We start from the raw sequence: 27476 nt of genomic DNA, 5'->3' as shown, positions 1-27476 counted from the left end.
TGTCTTCTATTATTTCTTTCAAACTGTACCATGAATAACTACACACAGTAATCATCCAGTCCTTTATCATCACCATTATCCTCTTTAACTAACCTGGACAAACAATTCACAGTGTTGTTCTTTACCCAAGAAGATATCCCACTTTAAAGGCATATTCCTACAAACATGTCACTCACTTTTCTTAGCAAAAACCAAATCTAGTTCCTTTTCACAAAAATCTCACAAAGAAGCTTGTGGTCCACTGTAACCTTAACCTGGTAACTTAGCTCTGCACCTCCCAGTGCCATGACAGCAAATACAGTAGTTTTTGCTTCCCCCCATCAACAACTTGCACAAACACTACATCATACAGTCCTTTCCAGACTCAAAGGCTCCTAAATTGGGGACTTGTTCTAAATCATTTTTTATTTAGTTGACTTTTTCCATTTCACCACACTACAAAGCTTAAAAGGCTGATTCGTAATAAATCTGCTCTGGTTCTCAATCATGCCTAAAAATGATTCTACCTCCTCTTTATTATCAGGTACCTCCAACTTATAAATCGCCTCCACAGGATCTTTTTTAGGTCTTATACCTGCTGCACTATCAACATCAATTCTTTCTTCTCAATACAGTACATCTTAGCTCTTAAAGTTAGTCCAAATTCCTCATAGGTCTTCAGGACCATTAGGACCCTTATGATCTCCCAACACTGAACCCTATATCAACACATTATCCTTACAGAACTGTCCACCTTCTGCATTTCCTAATAATGACACTGCTCTCTAAAAACACAGGCTATGGAAACAAGCCCAAAAAGCATTCATATACATCTGTATGTAACCACCGGTGTTATAAAGGCCATCAAATCTCAAGAGTCTCCGATTAGTCCTATTTGATGGTATGAGCTAAACCTAGTTTTGTTAAGCTTATTCGTAGCTCCCATCTACTATGTAAGCATTTCAATGTTTGGGGGTGGAAATTTGTCCAAAATAACCTCTTTATACAGAGATTGGAGACTTTCATGCAAATGAATCCCGCTATTGGCCATTTTCGACACCATCGCAGTGGCCAACCACTCTGTGGCTTCGACTTGTACACTGACTTGTAACCTACAAAGTTGCTCCATTTCCATCTTTACTTCCTCTTACATGACCACAGGAAAATGATCTCACCTTGGTTGATAAAGTTTTAGCTCTTTCCTTCCACCTTAGTCTATGCATGTTAAGTCTTCAAAAATCCCAGATCGTCTTGGAAAACACTCAGGAACTAATCTTCAAACCTGCACAGCCTTCGTCAACTTGATGTATCTAAACTTCAAATAATCATTCGGAACCAAAAGAACTCTAAATGTTTTTTTGCAGTGGCCATTCTAATATCTCACCTAATTTGAGTGACATATTACAAAGCTACCTTTTAAGTCGGTTGTGCCAATGGCGTATCTGTTCATCTTCATCATCTAACCACCATACAAGTTCTCCAATATGATGGTACGTTTGATACATAAATCAAACATATTACTCTTACTTTCTCCACTTTCACCCATTAGGAAGGATTATGTCCATTTTCCCCAACAAGCTGTAAAGCAATCTCATCACACATCCCGTTTACATCTTGGTTCCTTTTGGGGATTCTGGAGCTAGAACAACACTTTACGTATTGACCCCATTTTTTTCTTTTTTAAAACACATTTACTATATGTTGCCTTTATGGCAGGACACTCCTCGTTCCTGGACATAAGATCCCCCCTCATAACCACACCGCACCAGTAACACCGGTCCTTACATTTAATTTTTACCTCCATCATCTTTTCATATTCCACCTCTATCACTGCACTATGTTTTTTTCTTCACACCATCCTTCCTTATTTCACTGACATGTCATCATGTGGCCTATTATTTTGGCAACCAACAAAGCTTCATTTAAAAGTGGTTCGTCCTTCTACCAAACTCCTCTTTCAGCTTTTCACAATTAGAATGTAATAACAATTGGTCTCTGGTCCTTTCATCAGTAAAGGGTCCACACTTGCAATAGGCTGCTAATTTTCTCAAAGCTGTGACAAATTCCTCCCCCTTATGTGCATCATCCAAAAGTATACCTTTCTAATATTGTGGATACTCGTGGTAAATAGTGCTTATATATATCGTTTTCTTTATTTATTTTTTTAACACAGATGTATTTATTCAGACCCCACCCAGCATCGCCCTCCAAATCTGGGAAATTATACAGCACCTCCTGTCCTGCTATACCAAGGTTATGTAACAAAGGCAACGTCTACTCCACTCACACATTAAAATTGTAAATCTTTGCTTAGTTTTCAGAAAACTTTCCTACATTACTTCCACTGCTTTGGTGGTTCCCTAGGATGGTTTAAGAAAAATGATGGTGGTGCAGTATTCTGCATTTCTAATTCCAGGCTTGCAATCAGTACGTCTCACTCACCCATTCAACAAACTCAACAGTATTTACCACTTACTTCTTTGTATTTTTAACTTACATGAAGTCTTAGGGAAAAGTGTATTTGTTGCTGCACAGCTAGCTGTTTATACACAATTAATTGCTACCATTAATGAATTGCATTATTAAGTTCAATGGTAGTTTCTCAAACGTGGCATAAGTACAAGGTTTGCCTATCCCCGCTAGTCAATTGTCACTAGTTTCCTTTCCTCTGGTGCCATTCACTGCCAAAACAGTAACCAAAAGTACTCTACAAACGTCATTCGGGTGTATACACTTTTAAGTGCTTTCCTCCAACAGGACACCTCCAATAATTTTACTTTTTTTTTTTAATAATTGGTGTACCAGTCAGTTACAAGTGAAATTGTACCTCCAGTTTTCCCTCCATCCACTCAGCCTTTGTTGCAAGACCGTGAAGGCATGCACAGAACCCTCAGATCACAACCATCCATGTTTTAAGACCCTCAGCAACAGCATGTCCTTCTGATCACTGCCTGAATAGAGACGTCAGACTAGTGACGTCAAAGGCTTTGAAGCAGTCGCCTTAGCTTGCAATCCAATGGCTTTAGACCGTTTTTTATCTTTACAAGCACTCTCATGCCACTTCTGTTTGATGTAACTGATTCACAACGTGCACATATCCTCTGCTTGAGTTTCACTGCATTCAATGCCAACACCAATATAAAGCCTAAGCGTGGTGACCTGTTTTACCAACCTGTTTTTCATGAAAGCCACATGACTGATCTAGCCAACTGCTGTAGGTGACCTTGACAGGTTAACATGCCACCGATGTACACTTTCTGCTGTAGAACGACTATCAGGCAAGTTGGGTGCCACTTCAAACATTACACTCCACCACTGTAAGATTGCCCACACTAAAGCGGATTCCAGTTATAGGACATTACTGCATGGGGCAATGCAAGGCATTTCCACGCACCCATTACAACTTGAGTAACTACTACTATGCAGGTGAATTTTTCGTTCTTTTAAGGCTATATCTCCAAACCTCTTACCCTCCAAATCACTACCGACACTAATCCCTAAAAACGAATTAGCAACAAATACTACGTACCCCATAAACCTCAAACAAACACCTCCAAAAAATCTACCCATCCCTGAACTCTAATAACGCCTTACTGCCCAAAACCTCCCTATCCCTGACCACTAAAACTGTTTACCAACAATAAATTACCAAACCCTTATCTCCTAAATGCCTACCTCTTGTATAATATATAATTTTATTTATATAAACACACATGGAAACTACATATACTTACCAGCAAAGTAATGTCCCTTTGTGTTGGAGTGATTACCGTTGTTAATGTACTTTAAAAAAAAAAAAAAAAACTATATAGAAGCGGTGTTTAAGCTGGCGGTTAATTTTCTGGCACCACAGCCGACTGCTAATCAAATGCCCTGGCATAACATTCCTGACAGCATGTGCTCACCCGTTTTAGAATAGAACCACCCCTCAAAAGCATGTGGTCTCCAAGCCAAACCCCCCAAGCCACACATGCGTTTTTTTTGTCTTTTTACCTGTGTCTTGGAATCAGGCCTTAGCCAAGGCAGCTCCCCATTCCGCCTCAGCTCCGATAACCTGAAGTTGAGCTTGTGAGCGAGCATGATGGTAAGAGGCATGCACTCTTCGGTCTCATCCGTTGCATACCCGAACATCAAACCCTTTAACATAGAAGGGAGTAGGATTATGAGAGGTAGGTGGGATATTACTGAAAGTAATTATCAATTGTGTCTCTAGAGGGATGCCTCCTCCTTACAGGACCTGCCAAGGAAGAATTCCTACCCTAGCAGGTTAACTAGCACCGCTCGTTCTGCAACCAACTATAAAAACACACACTGTAAACATTTCTTTTGGTTTTAAGGGCACACATTTAAGTAAAGTAGAGAGAAAAAACTAGGAAATACCTTTACAAGATTTACAGTTCTGCAGCACCAACCACTGGGGTTTCTAATGAACTTTTCACAAAAGGATTTAAGCACGTGTGGCATGAAAAAATACTGAGGAGTCATGGTAAAAGTTAGTGACAGAAACAATCCTCGAGGGGTTAAATGCATAGTTAGCCAGGCCACAATATAGACATGTTTGGTTAAAATCCGAGGAAATGGATGTGCCAAGGCACGGTCTCTGAACTTAGCACCTCCCCGAGGCTCACTTATGCTCAAATTTGGTCAAGAAAAACATGAGATTGTGCGAGCATATACTCAGGAGCAATTCTAAACGTCAACTAATAGAACAAAGGAGAGGAACGAGAGAACAATTTGACATAAAGAACTGCTGCAGCAATGCAAAACTAAATGTGCTCACACTTTACAAAATGCAAACTAGTACGCTATAACCAACTGTCTGAAATAATACCCCCAAATTAAAAACAACTGTCATTAACGGAGAGATGCTTAATCAGGAAGACCTTGTTTGCCTCGAGTCAGAAAGTAGCACTGCAACCCACGTAAATATTTGGAGTGTACTTTGCAGTCAATTTACATTCCAAGGAGTATGCTATGGAAACAAATCTATCATAACTGTAAATTCCATCTAAATTAGTTTGTGCCCACCCTCGCCTCCAACCACCAAAAGCTTTTGTTTGTATTTCATTAAAGGCTAGAATATAGATCAACATTAGTTTTTTCATGAGAATCTGTGAGAATCGAATTCAATAAAGTGGGATCTAGTAGCAATCTCAACAAAAGTGGAACAAAAATGTGGACAACCCAAAACTGTTAAATGTAAGTTGCCCTTAGGCGACAATATGTGGTAGACCCTTTCCTGTCCCTTAATTATAGGCTCAAAGCTACAATAGATTGAAATGTGCTGAGTTTTATCCAAGATGGGTTCCTGCCACCTCCTTATACGTCTGGATTCCAAGAACGTGAAAGTGGCACGTCACAATATGTCTGTAAGAGGCACACTTTCAATAGGTATACCAGCACAAATCTGTGCTGCTGAAGTGAAATCATCAAGTAACAATCTACTTTGAAAGTATAACAATTCTTAACTCACAAGCAAACAGGTTTTCAAATTCAACAAATCACAAAAACTACTAGAAATTCAAGAGAGCACAAAATGTCGCCCCATCACCCAATTAATTATATGAATAGTCGAACATGTAATTAAATGAGCCCTAAATATTGAATGGTTGCAGAACTGAAACCCCCCCACTGCTTCCAAGTCGGGCTACCAACAAGCAGGGTGCAGTTGCACAGCATGTGAAAAATTACAGGGATCCCGATTTGTACTGGGAATTACTCTCAAATTGCCTACTATAAGTGTGAATCACTTTTTTTGTATACTTGATTTTCTATGAGAAGATAATTTAAACAAAAAAGATTAACTGGGCTGTTTGTGTCTCTGCAATATAAGCCATACACAGATGCATCAAATTAAGACTGGATTTTAAGCACTGGTAGAAGATAAATTGTGCTGAATAATGCAAGATGTAGCTTTCTATGGTAGTTTTGCTGAGAGTTTACAAACATACAGGTGGCAGTGAAACACAGGAGATAGAATAATTGAGGAAAAGCGAGAGCTGGTGCAATAGAGAAGCATGCCTGCCCAACCTGGCTGGAGAGCACCGTTTATCGAGATTACTTAAATTACCTGATCTCCAGCACCCACGTCCTCCTCGTTCCGATCCAGGTGAACACCCTGTGCAATATCGGGCGACTGCTGCTCCAAAGCCACCAGAACATTACAGGTCTTGTAGTCGAAACCTATTCAGAACAAGTGGGTGATGTCAAGAGGTCTTGGCAGCACATCAGTGAAATCTTCAAAAGGAATGTGGAGGAATATACAGGCGTAATGTATATATCTCTAAAGGGGAAGCTAACAGTAAATACCAAGCAAATAAGCAAGGATCAGATACCTTGGCTTTTGAGCAAAGAGCTTTGCCTTGTTGCCTGTTATGTACAGCATAAACAGTGAACAGACAACCAAATTCTTTAGGATCACGTGGAGGCGGACAAAAATTAGCAGAAAAGGTGAAAAGAAAAGTAGAAATGAAAAGGCAAGAGTTTTACCCATATGAACAGAAATTCCCTGAAGGTCAACCAACATGTGACCTGGAATTACAAATCGTCACTCAGCACATAAAGACTGTAACACACGCTGATGCCAGCCGAGGTTGTCCAGGGCTTAATATGCAGTTTTCTGCTCGTTAAAACAATTTAGCACCAATATTTGCAAGCACCTTCTTCTCTGTGATAAACCATGTACCAAAGAGCATGCTCCATGTTCAGCCCACCTGTGACCGGTGCACTCACTGCTCCTCTTACAGGGGCCAAGGGCAGCAGCTGGTGCTACAGCAGCAATGTTTATATGTTAGGGTTATCTATGCTCACCTCTTTTCAACCTCGTCAATTGGCCTTAAACTCCCTGCACCTTCCAAGCACCTTCATTCAGAATCAGAAATGTTAAATTTGGATGCCAAAAAGACAGCACTGCTCATTTTCTCAAAGCAATACCTAGCCTGTACAATATAAGGAATAGGCACACCATGCAACTGAAAAATTAGGACAATAAGCACTGGCAACTCCACAATGTCTGGCTTGCCTGTAATGCACAAAGTAGACACATGGAAGCACCATTACTCTGTGCATACAATGGTGACAATTACACAATGTTTATATCTGTGATAGGAAATTTGACGATGGTGTGAACTTCTTAGTATGCCAACTGACATCTAAAGTTGCCTGTAGCCAGACATAAAAAATGATGGCTAGTGTTTAGTTTCCATAAAAATTTATACAGCTCAATACAAGTGGAGCGAGCATGAACTATCTGGTGGAAAAGTAGAAAGGCTTGGAAGAAAAAGTAAAACGTATGTGCAGGCGGCTTTATTTTGTCATATTAACTATAACAATGCGAGGTTACAGTATAAAGCTTCCAAATAAATACATTCAGACTATTCTAAATATTTTAGGGTTTTTTAATGTACACATTTGCTTGTACCTTACGTTCTATGTAAAATTGTGAACATTTTTGATGGTGTTTAAAATGTATATTTTCCAAAGAGGAATGACATGGGAGGGAGAGTTCCACTCAACACTTTAATGCTCAGTAGGCTAAGAAGATTAAACCAACCTTTTGCAGAATCGTCATAGCCAATGTGCTTGATGGTCTCTCGAACAACTCGTTGATAGTCCACTACACCACAAGATGTGATCTCCCCACACAGCAGTACCATGCCAGTCTTGCATACGGTCTCTTAGGGGTGCAAGGGTACACAATATAGTAGTTTTAAAGATAGCTAGAACACTAAAGCCAGTCACAAAAAAGAAGAACAGTCTGCTGTGAATGACAAATGCCACATGCTAAATGTCTATGCATTGCTATAACGTTTATCATGGACACCCTTTTACTAGACCTAGAAGAAGTTTTAATTATACTGGCGATATCTGCATAATTACCAATTTTCAAAAATTAAGTAACATTCATGAAAAAAAAAAAGACATTTCCCAATTTTGCATATATATTTTTTTTCTTTTTACAAAAGACTTGTTACAAAGAAAATAGCTTGCAGGGAGATATTGGCTTATTTTGCTTTAACCAGTCTTCAGAGAGTATTGTGAGATTGTTTTACCAAAAGTGCATCCTTGCATGAAAAAAAAAGTAATGCGAGGTACTGGCAAACTCCATTTTGTGCTCAACGTGTAATTTCACAATAATTTTATGGAATTTCACAGGAATAGATCATGTGAATTCACTCACTCTTCCCTATTACACACTGAACCTAGGACATGTAATCAGGAGATAGAAGTATTTTTTTTTTTGCTTTGTTTCTCCAGTCAAATTACCTACTGCTTTGGGGTAAAGCTGCTTATTCAGTGATGACTCATTTTGCATACTGAACTATTCAAGTTAATTGTTGACATTTCCTCCCCCCCTCACCCCCATCATTAACACCAGTCAGTCACGGAATATTCGGCCGTACACGGCCATAAAAGTACAGATAAAAGATTCCATTATACAGCAGCATTATGAAATTCAAAACATTTAAATAAAATAAGAAAAATTAAAATCGGTTATATTTATAAAGGTCACTGCATAAAAGGACATGCTAGTGGTAGATTACAAGCAAATACGTACGACATTTAAAAAGTAAAAAAAAAAAAACACACGAAGTCAAATCCTAAAATACCTGTAAGACAAGGGTGGAGAGGTTACAATCAGCCATATTTGTTTCTCACTCCCAGAGAAAGGCAAACAAAATTTGCCACAGTCAGGCACATTTTCTGGATCTCCAGCTTTTGCAATCGCTCATGGGCCTCCTTATGGGAGTTCATATTAAAAGAGTGAAAAATGGGATAAAAAAATCGCTTTCTAGCATTTGCATACAAGGGACAGAATACAATAAAGTGCACAGTGCTTTCAAAGGTAGTTATTGCACTGGCATCTGGGCAGTGGTTCACCCTATACAATGTTCAGAGGAAAGGCAATAATCAAGTGCAATAGGCTAAAACGTAATCTAGTTAGATAAATCTATGGCTCCCATTAGAGAACAAAGAAAGATAAGTCTCACAACCAAGTGTCAAATTAGCGGAGTTATAAGCATGGCTTACAGACAGTTTATCAAAGGTCGCCTAGTGGGCGCTGCCTTGCCTATACTGAAAAGTCTCCTCTACTCTGGGAATGGCCCTGGAATCAATATTTGACCGAGTTTCAACATCATCTTGCAGGATCAGCTCTCAAAATTCTTTCTTTACATATCTAATCCAGGGTATGTTGAGGACAATGCCCAGAGAAAGGCTGTCTTCCAAGACGTCCTTTGAGAGTTGGTACATCAAGGTTCCCCCAAGTCCTTAACTGTAAAAGCAGTGGTGCCAGCTTAATCTAGTCCCCTGTAGGTGTTAAGCCCAGCTCGGAGACATCCATTAAAGCTAGGCAAGATTGGGGAACGGCCATCAACCTACAAGCAAACATATTTTCTACTTACTGAATTGGCCCAGGACTTTTTTTTAGCCCCAAACCCCTGCGCCATAAGTCGCCACAAAAACGAACTTACTCGGATACATTTCCCTCAATTCTTTAAATCGATTTGTGTCCCAACCTTCTTGCAAATGAGAACACCGCCTCCACAGGTCTTTGAGTATGAGCAGCCCTACTTTGATGTAAACTCTGCCTGTTTAGACTTTGGTCAAAAGCAAGTCCCAGATAGTTAAAACACTTCACCCTATGATTTTCTGTCCCACCTGAAAAAACAAAGCCCTAGTTTTCACATTTCTAGGGCCTAAACTCATTATGAATGGTTCTGTAGATTTGTTTTGAGATCAAGGCCCCCATGAAACTGTAAAAAGTGTCTAAAAGTAGCTTGAGACCATTAGCCGTCCTTGCCATTAGTACGGTGTTCTCTACATACAGCAGCACAGGCAGGGTTCTCATCTTAAATCTAGGGAGATCCTTCCAATCTTAGTGAAATGGGATTCTAACTCATTGATATAAATGAGGAACACAAGAGGGGCCAACATACGTCCTTGTCTCACCCCTAGATGTGACCTTATATTTTCTTGAGGTTTCCCACCTCTATCATATCCAACTCCGATATTATTATCTCAATACATTATTTGTAGGAGCCCAATTAACCCCGATTCAATACCCATCCCAGAGACACAGGGCCAGATGTATCAAAGGGTTTTTCCCATTCTGTGTCAATGGGAAAATGTGTTCGTACATATGGCCCACAGTACCACAACTTCCTCTTATTGACTAAGTCAAAGGCAGAGGAGAGGTCCATGTACTCAAGGTGGATGGAACCTCTCCTCGCCTAATAATAAATCCATATGGTCAGTTACTGATTTAGGCACTACTCCACAGTGCCTACCCCTCGACGGAATCTGTACTGAGCATTGGACAGAGACTGATTCACCTCCAACCAGGCTTTAAGTTTAGCTGCAAGGACCCTTCCCAAAATTTTCAGGCAACTTATTAACTTAAAACATATCCTATAAATAATAATTTGTATTCCATTATTGTTTTAAAGAATTGGAATGTGACTGCGAAAAAAGTAGCTGAAAATTCTGCAATAGCATGACAAATACTTGAAGTTGATATTCAGTCCAAAATATATAAATACTTTGGGAAATGTTGGTAAACAGAATTTCATTGACACATTAGATCAACATTTTAAATAATCAATATTTTCTGCACACTGAAGGACAACTACAAAAACCTTGGGGACTGAAGTGTTATTCCCATCAACAAACCAGAACGTGCAATGTGCACACCAACTGGTTTGCAAATGAAATTGCCATTTGCGATGGAGCAACTACTGCAAATTGCCCATTTGCAGGGGTTTTCAAAATAGTGTGCCTAGTAAATATCAGCCAACTATTTGCGACCTCCTGTGATATTGGTAGAGAATGGAGAGATGAGGAAAAAACAAGGGAGACCAGACCAATTTACACATTTGTATTCCCGATGGGATCAGTTTTGTTTTAAAAGCAATCCGTCTCCATTAATATGCCTCCACCCCCGAATGTTTCTTCCAGTGATCACAGATCGAGTTGTATTACTGTAAAGAATAACTTTATAATGTGATGTTAACACACGGTCTCCTTCATGACTTGAGAAAGCTCCTGTGGTGAAAGAAACGTGCTTTGGCATAGGACAATAAATGCAATGACTAGAAAAACAGACTCAGTTATTCGATATCACTTTGAAGACAACAATTAGGATAACACTATTGCAGGTTCTGAGACCACTGTGAGATTTGGAAACTTAACTAGAACCAGTAACAAGACAATTGTGCAAATGTATTTTATTTGCTAAAAACCACACAGGCATGTTTTGATAATTAAGTTACAGAGAATGTATGTCTCTTAATGCTGAAATGTATAAATAAATGACAAATCTCTGCACCATCGTCTACTGAAAAGATACAAATAAACAGTACCCTAAAACAATGAAGCCCACTCAGGAGTGGACGAATTGCAGCCAAATAAAGAAGTAACATTCTAGCTCGAAGACCGGTGTTACCCAGAGTATGCAGTCCACCCAACAGCAGCATTGGTGCAACCAATGGCAGAGGCAGCTTCCCAATTAGGAGACTGAAGCCGCGTGAAGACGGAAAGAGCTTCTCAGCTGTCTACTACTGATAAAAAAACATCTGAGGTTATTACAAATGAAGAGTAAACTGTGCCAGGCTTGAATAGAGCTGAAAAGGGAAGTGGCTGAAGGTAGTCACCCTTAACCTTTCCACCCTGTATTTGGTTAGTAAGGCTAGGCAGTACAGGAGGTAAATTCAAGTATCTTTAAGTAGACAGGTGGCCACCGAAGGTGAGGTAACCAGATTAAATGTGATGAATAATGAAAGATGATCAAGTGAAACCAGCATACATGAAAGAGCAAAGGGGTACAAATCAATTTGAAAACACGATGTCTTGCTTAAATTCAGACTCAGCATGCATGTTCACAGACTCGTGCAGTTTTAAAACACATTGCTAGTCTACAAAAAATACAGTATAAATTATCTTTTAGGGTATGCAGTTTGATACAGGAACTTTAAGGAAGCAGTTATTGCTACTTTCTGCTACGAGCTATTCTTCAAGTTATTGATACACTGGTGTGTGAATTTTAGAGGCTTCTGGCGAGGTCTGGAACTTAGCTGCACATAGCTATGTCGAACTTCCGTCTGTGTATACCTCAAGATGACCATGTGCGGACGAAGACCGTGCAGACTCACAGTAGCAGACTCCACATCCTCCTAATTTGCTGCTGACTTGTGGTGTTCGGGGTAGAAGGAAAAGAGTTCAAATGACAGCGATGAGGGGCACATATCCTAGGAAGCTTGGTAACGCATGTCATGTTAGTAATGGTACGCATGTGGACAAGAAGACAGTCTCAATGATGGTGATAATACCACCTCCATCATGGGTACAGGATGAAAAAAAAACATTGAGAAATAAAGGTGTAATGGGCACTATAGCAAATTACTGACATCCACTTGCAATTACTGAAGCAGAAAGAGTGCCTGGCATTTTGACTGTCAAAAACCATTAGTAGGGTCATATTTCGATGCAAGCACAAAATGCACTTGATAAAGCACTGAAGGGTAAAATTCTTGTACAGAATGGCCCATTAAACTAGCCTATTCATTCCATATCCCCTCAACCCCTCCCCACACCGCGAAAAAAGGAGGCATCCGAATTAGCCCCTCACGGACTTTCACATGAGGAGCCTGCATTATAGTCAATGTACGCTTGGTTTATAAACTAATAGTCACATTTTCAATGTAAACACAGACTTCCCAAGTGTGTTCTTACCTCTTAAGCACATAAACCAAGATTAATAACCAATTAAGATGATGATTTCTTGTATTAAACATGTATTTGAATTAAATGAACAGACATACATGTTTCCCTACATTTAGCTTCAAGACTTAGTTTATATCATTAAAACAAAGCCACACTAAAGCCTGAATTTTCTGGTCAGTATTTCAGTTATAAGCATTTCAATCCAAGACGAACTTGGATTTCATCTGGATTAGAATGACTTGATTTATGTTTGTGCAATATTCGTAGAATTACAATCACAAACCCACTCGGAGAAAAAACAACACAAACAAAACAAAAACTTGCTTTGGTGCAACAGTGGCAATAATAATTTCTTACTCAAACTCATGAAGGTTTTCCAACTAAAAATGCCGATCAGCTAGCCAAATTAAGCCTTCAACCACCGGAGAGCCAACCAACAAGTAAAATACACCTAGCCTGTGAGGAAATCCATTCCTACACCAAGCTATGCCAGTGGATTTCCAACTTCCTTTTACCTCAGGCTTAAAGATACTCCAACTTCTGACATCCTAAACTAAAGCATCCTTTACTTGTGACCACTTTGGAGTGGCTGTAGAATGCGTCCATTTTCTTGCGATAATGGCATTACTCCTAGTCCTACTCCCTCGCCTTCCTTTAAACCAATGAGGCTTCCTGCCTCCCACTAGACCCTCCCCTTCCCTTTTAAAACCCCCTCCCCACCCCTACCCCCTCCTGTACAAAAACCAAGCCCAAGCAGCAACTCAGACAGTTCGTACCGGGAGGGCGGGAGGGAACGGAAAGGAAGGCGAGGGAGTAGGACTAGGAGTAATGCCATTATCGCAAGAAAATGGACGCATTACCTCCCGTCCCTCCCTCGCCTTCCTTTAAACCAATGAGACATAGCAAGAAGCACACAGGAGACGGACACTGAGTTGCAAGAAGTTCAATATCATGCACTAAGGGCACCAAAACCCCACCCCTAAGACTTCATAGAGGATAAGACCCGGTGAACCAATACCGACTCCAAACTACCCAAGTCCGACCGGCCAGAATGCCGAACGAACGCCAAAGGCGAGGCCCAAGTGGCAGCCCTGCAAATTTCCACCACTGAAATCCCCTGAGACTCTGCCACCCAAGCCGCCATACCCCTGGTAGAACGACCCCAAACCCCTTGATGAGGAACAACCCCTATCAAGGAAAAAAACAAACAGAATCAATGATCTCACCCCCCGACTCAAGGAAGCCGTGGAAGGCATCTCCGCTACGGGCCGGCCCAAAATTTACAAAAAGCGAATCACCCTTACGGAAAGGAGCCACCACCCTCAGGCACTCCAACAAAGCCCTGCGTACATCCAACAAATGCAAACGAACCACCTCCACCAAAGCGGGATTCGGACAAAAGGAAGGAAGGATGACCTCCTGGCGAGCATGAAAAGAAGAATTGACTTTCGGGATAAAAGAAGGTACCGGAACCAGAACCACCCGATCCGGAAAAACTCCCCAAAAAGGAAAGGAACAGGCCAAGGCCCCCAATTCAACTAAACGGCGAGCCGAAGCAATGGCCACCAAAAAGAACGTCCTTAAGGAAAGAAGACGTAAACACAGTCCCCCAGAGGTTCAAAAGGTTAATCCGTTAAAACCTCCAATACCAAAGAAAGATCCCCTGAAGGAAAAGAACGTACATGGCGAGGAAACAAATGAAGAAGCCCCTGAAAAAATCCCGGCAACAAACGACCCTTAACCGGAAGGCTGCGCCACGGACCTCAAAATGCCTGAATAGCCACCCACTGTACCAGCAGAGACACCCCAGACAACCACAACTGTGCACCGTCCTGCAAGACCTGCATCACATCAAAGAGAGACGTGCCGGTAGGATCCAATACATGCCTCAAGCATCAAGAAGAAAAAAACCTTCCACAGCCTACCCTAAGAAAGTAAAGTGGAACGCCGCCTGGAACCCAGTAAAGTAGAACTTAAAGCCACTGGCACCCCCAGACCCGTCAAACCTCGGCGGGCCATTCCCAGGCCGTCAAGTGTAACCTCCCCTAAGACCTCAACGAGAGGCCGGGAAACTCCAGGGGAGACGGACACAGAGGAAGAGGCCACATCCGACCGGATGCCCTCAGCCGCAGCAATGGGAACCAATTCGCCCTAGGCCAATGGGGAGCAATCAGGACAACCCTGGCCCCCAGAAGCCGCACCCCTAACAGCAAAGGCCTGAGTAGCTGAAACGGCGGAAACACATACAAAAGGCCCCTCGGCCAAGGACACGACATCCCGTCCACCTCCCAGGCTTGGGGACACCGAAAACCGGGAGCCGAAGTGACCGAGCTACGCGTTTATTTATTTTTATTTATTTTTTTTTATTTATTTTTTTCGGACGCGAACACATCCAGCACTGGAAGACCCCAGAGCCGAACCAGATGAAGAAACAGTGAACTCTGGATGGAGAAAAGTTGAGAGGAAGTAACACAATGCCCGAACGTATGCAGCCCTGAGAGCAGAAACCCACTCCTGAGCCCACACAAAAATCTTCCAGGCCAGACCGAACAAAGCCCTAGACCAGGTCCCCCCTTGAAGTATGACATAAGCCCTGGCCACTACGTTGCCCGAACAAGCACCGCAGAACCACCAAAAGACCTCACAGCCGCAATCATAGAAAAGCACGGAGGGCCGTCTGTACCCCAACCATTCACACCATGGACCGGAGCACCACAAACTTCTTCACTGACACTGCCACCAAGCCAAGAAGAGTCTGAAACTGAGACCCCAGAAAACTCAGATCCTGGGATGGGACTAAACCGATAGCCCCCCGTTGATTAAAAAAAACGTGGTTCTGCCGGACACCAGAACTTGGGCAACCTGCTTCCGAAATAGGGCCTGCGAGGTAGAATGGAGCAAATGTCGTCCAGATATGGATGAGTAAACACCCCTTCTGAATGTAGCAAAGCCACCAGGGGGGCCAGTACCGTCGAAAAAATCTGAGGAGAAGTCTTGCGGCCGAACGGCAGAACACAAAACGGACAGTGCACCCGATCCACAGCAAACCTCAGGAACTTTTGAGAGGATCTTGCCACAGGCACGTGTAGGTAAGCATCCTGCAGATCCAGTGACACCAGAAAGTCCCCACGTCTGACCAATGGAAAAATAGTCTGAATGGACAGCATGCGGAAATGCACTGTCCCGATCCAGGTATCCACCACCTTAAGATTGAGCACAGGCCGAAATCCCACTGAAACTTTCTGTACAAGAAACAAGACCGAATAAGTGCCCTGACCCCGTTCGTCTAGCGGAACGCGGGAAATGGCCCCTTTGACCAGTAAGTCTCGCACTCCGTTCAACAATGCTCTTCTCCGTGACCCGCCTGAAGGCAGAGGTGTGGGACGTACCCCTGAATCTGGAGGAACCACAACAAAATCTATGACATAACCATCGGTCACCATGTCTATTACCCAATGATCGTCTACACTGTCCTCCCAAGCTGACAGAAAGTGACACAGTCTTCCCCCAACCGGCCCTCTGCCAGGCCCACAGTGATTGTCAGGACCCCTTCTTGAAACCACCCCGGGTCGCAGGAGCAGACTTTTTAGGTGAAAAACGCGGCTGAAAACGTCGTTTCCTGAATGAAAAGGATTTAGCATCCCTAGTAGGAGAAGATCTGGAATGCTTCTTCCACCCTTTACCCGAAGAAGAACCCCCTTTATAAGGTAAGGCATGCTTCCTCTCCTTAAAAGCCTTGGAAAGCATGGACGGAGTACGGACCACATCTGAAGACACATCTGCCAACAACCAGGCCGCTGCCCCATACCAGCCAGGAGCTCCGAACAGTCTGCCCCATCCTGAACAGCCACTGCCAGTTCATCCAAGTCCTGCACCAACGACTGGGCCGCATAAGCAGAAGAAATACCTGCCCTCAGAGCCAGATTCTCAGCCGCAAAAGCCCTCTTAAGCCCTGAGTCCACCCTACGGGCCGTGGCATCAGCAGGCACACAATCCTCCGGATTGACAGCTGTTGTGCCAATCAGGGTAGCCAAACGTGAAACCAGGAGGACCGAGGGAGGCCATACTTCCTTACCCTAAAGTAAAGAACGTATCTGAATGAACCGTGGAACCTGAGCCATATCCACATCCTCCACTCCCAAAACACCATATCCTTCACAGGTCCCCGAAAAGGCATGGAAAATTCAGACAGCGTCTGATATCGTGGAAAAAAGTGAGAGCCAGCGTTGGCGGGACTAAACACAGGAAACCCCAAATTGTCCCGTACATGTGCCATCACAACCCACATCACCTTCCTGGAGCCAAAATCACCCCCAGAGGACGTAGATGGAGCATCCCCTCCCACACTCTCAGAGGAGGACTTCCCTGCTATTGCAGGAGAATGGGTAGCCCTAGCCCCACTAGGCCAGGCCATCCCCGCATGAAGAGCTCTGGAAACAGCCTCCTGCACCTCCTCCCTGGACATGATGGGCGCAGCACCACCACCCTGAATCTGGGGGCTCCCAGGAGTGGAAATGCCATCAGCACCTCCCTCCTTTGAGGAGGAAGAAGAAATAATCCTCATAAGACATTTTAAGGGTGTAGGCGGGAGTCGTACCACTGTACACAGGTAACCTGCTGCACCAAAGGTACTTGACCTCGCCACTGAGCTCTAGCACCTGGATTCCGGCCATCAACTGAAACTGTAGGCACGATCTCATCCACAGATAAAATATACAGGGCCCAGGAACAATATCCCAGAACCAATCCAAATAAAGGATAAAACAAGAATTTCAGTCAAAATGCGGGCAGAACGCCCATCTTACCCGCACAGAAACCCAAAAACACTCTTCGGCATCCCTCCGCGGCTCCGCAGCGAAGAAAAACCGGAACTGAACGCCCCAGCCACCAAGAGCCGGCTGACCCCGTCAGCCGCCTCCCAGGACGTGTCTTACGAGCAGCCCCGCCTGCTCAGAAAAGACGCGCCCGGCCGAAGCACACCTCGCGGAGCTCCGCTTCCCGAGGAGTGCATCCAACGATGACCTCCAGGCCCCGCCGTGAAGGTAAGTGAAAAGAGAAAGTCTAGCGTGGGCTAGACAAAAAGAACAGGAGGGGGTAGGGGTGGGGGGGGGTTTTAAAAGGGAAGGGGAGGGTCTAGTGGGAGGCAGGAAGCCTCATTGGTTTAAAGGAAGGCGAGGGAGGGACGGGAGGTAATGGCTATGCAATGCCAAAACCTAACCAAAGTAATGCAGACGTCATTGGGCAAGGAAAATCTCTTACCGCAAGCAACCTTTGCATCTGGGTCCTGCTTGAGGTGAGCGTCTAACACTGCATCGCTGATCTGATCGCAGATCTTATCTGTAATAAAACACAAAAAACAGACATGATGGGGTGAAAGACAACAGTTGAACAAGGCGTAGTGCATGTAAGAGGAGTTCACGTTCGCGACACAAAAGGCAAACACCTTAGATGGCTGGATATTCATCTTCATGCGATAGACGGAGTATACAGGAACATGGAGAAGGGCAAGTCTTTTAAAACTAGATTTTTGAGACTGCTAGTGACCGGGCAGGGGAAAGCTGGGGATTAAAATTAAACTCTATGCGCACTCAGCAACCCCTACTGTGAGAGAGCAAGGGCCGTGCTTTATATCGTACTGCAAGTGGTTCCACTAGTTGATCATGCAGAAACAAATCTCTACACAGAAGCGCTACGCAGTCTCCGGGTTTACCTCTGCTTACTCTGCCCCACTGCCCCTAGCAGTCCATTTTAAGAATATCATAATTACATTGCATTCAATATGGACTTTAAATGCTTTAGTTTCAATACTTACAAACCCAGTCACCCAATGTCCATGCTACATAAAAAGGAGTGAAATGTACAAGTCTGGTAATTAACAGACATACACAAGAAGATAAAATCATTAAGCTCCCATCTAATGGCGGATTTCGGTTCACCTTGGCAGACTCCACAATGAAGTTTAAAAAATGCATGTAACTACACAAAAAAAAATCCTACTGAAGGGCTCTCATGTAAGCCTACATTCCTAATACTCGTTTCTATTTTACAAATCTTGCCTTTTGCTTTCAGTCTTTTTCAAACTGAGTTATCTAAATCAAAGTTTACCATGGGAAGGTCAATTCACTAGTATGTAAAGATTGTTGTCCGGTAAATGATGAATACCTGTCACGAGAACCACGCAGGTCTAGGCTAAACATCTGATGTAAGTAATCCAGATGTACGACCCTGTTAAGGCACATAGGGCCTGATTACGACTTCGGCGGAGATGGTTAATCCGTCCCAATCCGTCCCGGATATCCCGCCCGCTCTATTATGAGTTCCATAGGATAAAATGGACTTTTAATTTGGTGGGCGGGATATCCGTCACATTTGGGATGGATTAACCCTCTCCGCCGAAGTCGTAATCAGGTCCATAGTGTGACACAGTTGAAGGGGTTATTTCACCATTTTTAGAAGGCGGCTTTATTTCTGATGTATGACAAATGGGCTGGATCCTCCATGGGTAACTGACGGTCAGTAACTCAAACTGTCCCGGAGGATGGGCTTACCTCGGACTATGGTATCATATTTTGACACAACTGATATGTAAAATACCAGGTGGGTCAGGCAATTGGTTAAAACTTATTGTTACACACATTTGTGCCATCTTACATTTTCAATATGGTGCCTGTGCTCTGGATGAATAACCTACACCCGTGGTTCCCAAACTGTGCGCCGTGGCACCCCGGTGCGCTGTTAGAAGTTGCCAGGGGCGCCGCGTGCATTTTGGAAACATGCTGCATCTAGGCAGCTTTGATAACAGTGTTTACAGAGACTTATAAACGAAAGCATTATTCACAATGATCTCGTTTCTATCTGCTCCCTCGCGCACGGCCTTTGCAGCTTCACAAAACCATTCCGCTGGGAGCCCCCGTCCGAAAAACAGGAAAATATTTGGAAAGAACCGAATTAATTTGTATTTGGAAAGAACCCAGTTAATTTGCTAGGAGAAGTCAGGGTCAAGTTGCGTGCAGTCCACGGCCTTGCAGGGGAGATTTATGATGCACCATTGATGTTAAAGAAAATTCTTAATTTTATATCGCTAAATACAATCACATTTACATATTTACATTTTTATTACTGAATGGTTTGCGCCTAAAAAAGAGACAGTAGTATGAAATTGTATGTAATGGGGCTATTTTGACTGATTTTAAGTATAACTACTGGAGCACATGATCTGTTTCCATGTCTCTGTATTTATTTTGTTGAACTACAAAAAAACAGAAATTAGTTATTTCAGTGTTTTGGTTGGTCATGACGCCCTTTTCTCATTATAAAGCACACCTTTCCTTTTTTCCGCATTTGTGTTTAAAAAATGCTATTTAAATTGTCCAAAATAAATTATAGGCCCACAGTCCTCACTCACTGGCATGCCCAAATCAGATTACTTACTGAGTGTTACTGCCAAGGAAAGGCAATTTTCATTGGGAGGCCAGAAAAACGGCTACGGGAGGTACAGACCGAGTGGAACTTGGAAAGCACAGTTATCAAAAGCTGAAGGCGGCTTTGAAATAATTTAGAAACTACAGCGTGGGAGTGTGAACGACAGTGCTTAATTTGTACATAAAAATGTGCCGGTGCCCAAAGCCCTCCTCTTAAACATGTGGCTGCTGCAATTAAATGTGGGAAAACGGAATACTGAGGCAGTGTAATCCTGAAGCCATCTCAAGCCTCTTCAATTATTTTAAAGCCACTCCCTTGCCCCTTCAGCTCACTCTTGCAGCTTTCTGTTTTCTCCCATTGTGACACTATTTAGTTTTTTCTCTTCCTCAGTCTTTCCCATACGTGTCTTTTGCTCGCAGTAAATGCTTGAGGCAGAAAAATAAGTGCCGCACCTCAAAAATAAGTGCTGGTGCTGTGCACCGGAAACTAGCACAAATTAAGCACTGATGAATGAACAAGTACTGTTAAGTAGTGTTAGAGGAGAAAGTGTCCAGATTGAAGGCAGAATGTGTGCTCCAAAGGTGAAGTGTGAGGTGTGTGTGGTCAAGGCAAAGTAATGACGTTGTAAACAGAGAAGAAAATATGTACATGGAGGACAGCAAGTGTGACACACAGGGGAGATGTGGCTACATTTTCCAGACGTTCAAAAAAGGTTGCTAATTCATGGAAACATTTTTGGCCCTTAATATTGTATTGTTTCGGACTTAACTGAATTAAAAAAAAATCTTAAAGTAAACAACTTATATTTTTATTTTGTTACCAATATGATAATACCTTCATCGCCTTCATCCTAATTATTTGTAGGGAGAACAATTGAAGTACTCCCGAGGCTGGGCTTACATCGCCTACACAAAAAGAAAGTGACATAATGGGGAGCCACGGGCAATGGCCAATATAGGTAAAGGGAGCCGCGGGTCGAAAAAGTTTGGGAACCATTGACCTACACGATGCAAGTGTCAAGTTATATATGCATTCCGTGAAATGGCTTCTCAATATGGTACCAATGGTGAATGCCGCTTAGGGTAGGTTGCACTTGAAAGATTCCACCATACAGCACAGTTTTTTGGGTGATGTCCCCTGTGAAGCACATCTGGCGTAGTATATGCAGGTCGTGAGCTATTTTGACTTTTAGGTGCCCTAAGTTTCGCCTGTGGCGAACACAGAGCTTAGCAATAGGATTTTGGTTGGAGACCTCTTCTTGAGTAAGGTCCAAGACTGCTGTTTCAGGCTTTATATGATGGGGGAAATACACCTCATATTTTTTCTTAAAGATTTTGTTCCTATGCTTTTCGTTCACTAATTTATATTTATTTACTTACTGACAGTATTTTCCGGTTAAGGTTCTTGATAGAAAGACAACATACTGCAGATGTGCAGTTGAGAAATTTAGTTGCTATTTGCGAGATGTGAAACTCTGAAGGCAATTGGTCATAATATTTAAAAGGTACCTACAAAGGAGTGTGTTATTCACAGGACATAGTACAGTAGTGTTATTTGAATATAAATTGTTAGAAATACAAACAATGGAGTAACCGAATTTTGACTGTGGGCACAGTGGTGGTGATCTCCCTATAGGAAGCTATAGGGAAAAATATTACGTTTTATTGATCTTTTTAAACAATGTAAAATATATTATTTGAAAATACAGATGTAAATGTATTTTAAATCTTTATTTTTAACATACAACTAATGAAATAAAACGTTATAGGGCATTTATTAATTGAATGTAATGTGTATTAGTTTAATAATATGTAATAAAAAATGATTAAAAAAAGGCTCCTTCGAAACATTTTCCTTTAATATGCAGAAAACAGTTACAAAATGTGTTTAATTTAAATTACCTTTAATTTTGTAATTCAAGTTTAAAAATATACTCTAATTTCTTTGATGGGTATAAACATTTCAAATGAAGTAATTAAAAAAATATATACAATTCTTAACATTAAACAATGCACGTAAATTAGATGTCGAAATTATGTAATTGATTCAACAGTAGTTCTGCTAAGGGGTTTATTTTGTTGTCTCCATTGTTCTCTATGGGAGTGTGTTACAGTACCTGTGAGTGATCATGTGTGGTGTTTGACTTACTCCAAGGCAGGTCTGGAGTTAATTTACACCTGGTTTGATACCTTTAGGACTGTATTCACTTTAGAAGTGTAGTTTGTGAATAGCAATTATCCTACAATGGTCTCACTCATTTGTGAGTATGTCATTTTATTATCATGCCATCTCTAAACATCTTCCATTTAGTAGTAAGTATTCCCAGTTACCTAGCCACTGAAACGTAAATCCAAGTGTGAGATCTCCACCATTGTGGAAAAGATATCTCCACAGAATAGATAGGAGAGGTGTCCATCAGTAGGTTTGTGAGTAAAATTTTGTAGTAAGCAAGTCGTACCATTGATATTTCCTTGCATCAGTCTCACACAGGCAAAGTGTGCAAGCTCAAAGCTAAAGGCCAACATATTCTCTGGTCCAAAAGCCCTTAAGTACCAATTCCATATATGCTCTAGCAAGTTCTACCGTGTGCGTCTTTGCAACAAGAAAATAAGCTCTGTAACAAGAATGTAATATATATATATATATATATATATATATATTTTTTTTTTTTTGGTATTGATGGATGCACTTTTACTATCATAAGCATAAAGTGAACAAAACCAGCCAAGGCTCTTCTCTCACTAGGTCTGACAGTTTGCAAGTGAGAATGAGATTAATCACATTCTGTGCTAATACAGTCCCAATAGTCAATTGAGCTACTATTGGTTCATTCTATCACATTTAAGAGTAAACGCCTCACTTCAATAGTCTCAAATAAACTCAATAATTCACTCTGCCTATAATTCTGCAGGATAGAATACACGTTCGTTTGTTGCTTTTCAAAGAAACTTCCCAGCAGAAACCAGCTATGATTTGTCTCCATCCCCAAGCCTTTCTCTGTGAAATAATGGAAGGGTGGTTTTCATTCGCCTTTGCTGGTACTATAAACATTGACAAATTAATCAGCAGAAAGTGCGCTTATGACCACTGCATTACAACCTTTTTATTCTGCAGCTCAAAACAAATGTCCCACCCAAAATAAAAATCTATAAGTCTATATCAACAGACGCAATCTGTTGGGGCTAATAGTAAACATTTTAGAAGTACAAATCACCAGATGCAAAGCTTCACAGCGGAAATTAAATTCAGGTTTGATCAAAAGCCGATGAATAAGAGAGTTCAGGTGCCTGGAGAGCAGTAGAGTGCTGCAAGAGGAGACACTGGGTGGAGGAGTGATGTGTTTGGAGAAGCAATAGAAGACAGAAGGCTTTCAAGGGGAAACAGTGCAAAACAATGTTGTAAAAACAGACTATCAAAATCTCAACTACCAAATTCTCGACTATCAAAATGTCGACCGTGTATAAATATTTCCCTATACATGTTTTCGGATGCATATCATTGTTTAATCAAGCCACGTTCACGTCCTACATATTTTTTAATTAGGCTTACTTATTATTTTAACTTCGGTCAAAGGATATTTTTGGGTAAGTGCGTGATAGCGGATTCGGGTGCAAGTCGCATTTTTTTTTATAGTGAGATATTTCTACAAGGCCAAAATATTTAAAACTCATATCTTGTAGTCCAGTCTGTTTTTGCACAACATAAAACATGTTTTTCACAACGATGTTTTCACGTGCTACTAATAAATGGAAAACACCCAAAAAAAGTTAAGTAATTATAGGAATGAGAAGAAAATGAAGTCAGACCCGGCGTGAGAGACAGGTGGTTAAAGGGTGCCACTGGGTAAGAGACTGGGGAAAGAAACGTAACAGAGGAGTTTTGGAAAAAGGCAAGTCAAATAAATATAAGACAAGAGCAATCTAACTAAAGTTAGAGAAGAGGGACACGCAGCCAAGACCCTGGCAACCAAGTCATTAACAGTCGGCTATAGAAATGCAAAACTCATTTGTAATTTGTTGACGTTATTCCATTGCACGTTTGCAACAGTCGATCACCTACCTTGTGGTGCTGATGGACTTTGCACCAGACAGAGTTGCACAAAAAAACGAATTACGTGCAAACGTGTCAGAAGTGGTAGTTGACCCCGTCAAGCCACTCGAGATTACTTCTGCAGCATTCCAAAGGCAAGACAAGCTTTCCCGTAACATTTACACTATAATCCTATCCACCTCCAGAACGGCAGCACAGTACACCTAGAGTTTTATAGGACTTTCACAGATGCCTACACGTTTACCGGTGTCTGTTACCACCCCACTGGGCTTTGCTAGAAACTACGAGCACAGCAGTGTCTGCCTCCTGCTCTGGCCTAGTTCTGCCTCTAAACCCCTCTAACCCAACCCCCCCCCCCCCGCCCACTCCCCCCCAACGTTATTTCCCGACTACCCACTAGTTCCTCTCATCTCAGATTCGCTACCCTGAATTCACAAGCAAAGCAGCCCTTGTGCGCCCTCACGCGTCTCAAGTTTCTATACATTTCTTTTGGGCGTAAGAACAGCAAGTTTTCAAGGGCCAAAATACAAGCATTGTTATTTATTCAAAAACCAACCAATTGCAGGGCCAAGCTACCCTCTGCCTGGACTCTTATCAATAGGTACACACACTGCTTGCCCTGAACTGTAGAATGACATTTAATTGACAAGTCGTTCATTAGCAAACCTTCGTACCACAGCGTGTCCCTGGTTTTTCAAGGACAAGTTAGCACGTGCGCCGGGGACTGTTGAGATCGAGTTGACAGGTGGGTACTTAGAGCTTTGCCAGGGTTTTCTAGGCGACACAGTTACTTACAATCCTGGATGCCCGTGTAACCCAAAAATAGCCTCTCTTGGACACCGGACCGAGTCCAACAGCTCACCGAAACAAAACATGACTTCACCCATTTGCAGTCGCATTGAAAGGAAACTTGACAATAAAACTGGCCAATGCTGCACAAGCTAGGCGTTTTTCTAGAACGGAACAGACATTTTGAGATCAGATCAAAAATGTCTCCGCACAATCTTTTGGCCTACCCGCAGAACACCGTTCTAAATCATATGGTTCGCGATCTTTTTTGTTGGACAACACACATGATTTTTCCCCACCTCGTATTTCTTTTGGTATTTTCTCCTTATTCGACTTCCATCAATAATTGTATTCACTTGTGCTGCTCACACTCCTGTTCAATTAGACATGGTATTAATAACTGATCATGACACCCGCCACTAACACAGAGTTGCGCAATACATTGTCATACAAGAACGTTGCAAAAACCATGACCGGGCATAAAAGCATGATACAAATGTAGCAAATGTGCATGACTATCAGCAACACTGGACTCCCTGTGAGCAGTATGGGAATTTTAAGTGACTACCTTGCTTAAGAAATGGGGGTGCTGTGACAAACAATCCCGTGGTGCTTGGGGGTGTGGTAAGGGAGGAGCGGAGGGCCAATACCAATTACAATTTTTTTCCTATCCAGTCCACATATGCTTGATCACCTGATCCGGGGTAAAAGCGCTATATAAATGCTCACACCATACCATTGTTAAAAGTTTTTCTTAGGTTCAATGGCACAGACAAACCAGGCACAACATGGGTACCGCTTTCTTACGCTAGTCTTGACAGTATGCGCAGTCAGTTATAGCACAGGGACTGTATGGGCCTTCGGTACACCGCTGCCTCAAGGTCACCTCTGGCTCAAGGTCACTTCTCACACAGATCAGGTGTGCACTAGCAGCGTCAGAGCAAACACAAAAGTAACAGAGCAGAAACTCTTCTCACAACAGGTAAAGGAAAATGCATCAACAATGAACAAGTGTCAATCACACTGAAATAGAGTCTTGCCAGACCAGTGCAAATATGCTTTTAACAACTAATAGCAGTGCAAGGTATAGAAATGTGCCTTTGAAAGCTAGAAGGGTTGGGTCAGATTCCGTATGTGATGAAACTCCTTATCCCTTTCAGGGGCAAAGATAGTAGACATTCTTCTCGTAGTCCCCCACGATACTTGCTGCACTCAAATGAACCCTAATTCATTCCAGCTGATACCAGAACTTACGCCACCCGTACCCAAATGTTACACTCCATCCACCAGTTAATTGGAAACAGCACTGAAACCAAGCAAGGCCTGCACATTTCAGTGATTTTCCTTTGTGTAATCGACACCACCATAAAAGAAAAAGTGGGCACACACACTATCCAGCAGAAGTAGTTTTCAGAAATCGAGAATTTCATTGCCACTGCCACGTACATTTCTTATAGGCTAATTGCGCTTTGACGCCGATGCGGGTGGGAATCAGAGACACCACATCCATTGCCCTTTAAAATAGTTTCACCCATAAAATGGTATATATAGTCGGCCTCTAAAAATGAAGACAATGGTTTTCAAGAAGTAGTCTGGGGTACGTCACTGAAATGTAGCTTAGTCCTGGGCTGTAGATCTCTACACGGTATACGGTCCCCTCACTTCTCTCAATGGTAGAGACTAGAAGCAGGTTACGGACAGGGTGTGGTGGCTAAAAGCATTGGCTAAAAGCATTAACGTGGTTTTAGTGTTGGGAGAAGGAGGATGGGAGGTAGAGTCCGTCGGTATAGGTCTCATAGCAATCAGCTTAAAATTGACTTAGGGCCATATGTACAAACACATTTTCCCATAGACACAGAATGGGTAAAAACCTTTGCTACATCTGGCACTTAATTCGTTATGTGCTGCAGGTTGCATTGCTTACAAGTAGAAAATAAAAGAAATATCACAACGTCTGAGGGCCTAGACTGCAAGTTAAATTAGCTACCATGAGGCAGAAAAAGAGAGAGAGAGAGAGAGAGAGAGAGAGAAAAAAAAAAAAAAAAAAAAAAAAAAAAAAACACACACACCCCGTCTTCCTCTCTCATATAGTGCAGCACTAACTGGAGACTGAAGACAAGCAATGGCCTGATAGGAGCATTCTTCATGGGAGGGAACGAAGTGCTGACTAGGCCTCGCTAGAGTTGCAGAGCAGGAGATAACCATGCTGATTCTTTTGCACAAATAGGCGGTTTCCCTATAGTATCAAATGGCCTCAAGTGATGCACTGTTTCAATAAAGATGGCTTACTGTTCGCTTTTTGGTAGCCAGTGGGGACAGTCAGGGTTGGTATACGGGTGCCAAGATGATCTCAAGCATAAAATAATGTTACAACTATGACCATGGATTCTGTTTTTTTGGGGGGGTATATCTCTTTGTCAGAACTATTTATTAAGGTCCAACATACAGTCTTCAGTACAGACGCTTAACCGTACTTGGAAGAGGAAACCAACAACCCAGGAAATAAATTTGACCCA

At 42.2% G+C, this 27476-nt stretch overlaps 1 protein-coding gene across 3 annotated transcripts in view; it reads right to left on the bottom strand.

The window, feature by feature from the left end:
- Positions 1 to 27476, bottom strand: part of LOC138300926 (S-adenosylmethionine synthase) — a 111813-nt gene that overhangs the window by 57581 nt on the left and 26756 nt on the right. For 2 of the 3 annotated variants that reach the window (XM_069240824.1, XM_069240826.1), the window contains exons 2-5: positions 17959 to 18036; positions 7532 to 7654; positions 6050 to 6162; positions 3973 to 4116 (exon numbers count right to left, since the gene is read on the bottom strand). In XM_069240824.1, coding sequence (XP_069096925.1) covers positions 3973 to 4116; positions 6050 to 6162; positions 7532 to 7654; positions 17959 to 18036 — 458 coding nt within the window. Of the gene's footprint in view, positions 1 to 3972; positions 4117 to 6049; positions 6163 to 7531; positions 7655 to 17958; positions 18037 to 24180; positions 24467 to 27476 lie in introns of those variants that run through there. The other variant, XM_069240825.1, reaches the window with a different exon arrangement.

Source organism: Pleurodeles waltl, chromosome 6 (genome assembly GCF_031143425.1).
Source record: "Pleurodeles waltl isolate 20211129_DDA chromosome 6, aPleWal1.hap1.20221129, whole genome shotgun sequence".
Lineage (NCBI taxonomy): Eukaryota > Metazoa > Chordata > Amphibia > Caudata > Salamandridae > Pleurodeles > Pleurodeles waltl.
This window is presented reverse-complemented; position numbering and strand designations above follow the sequence as displayed.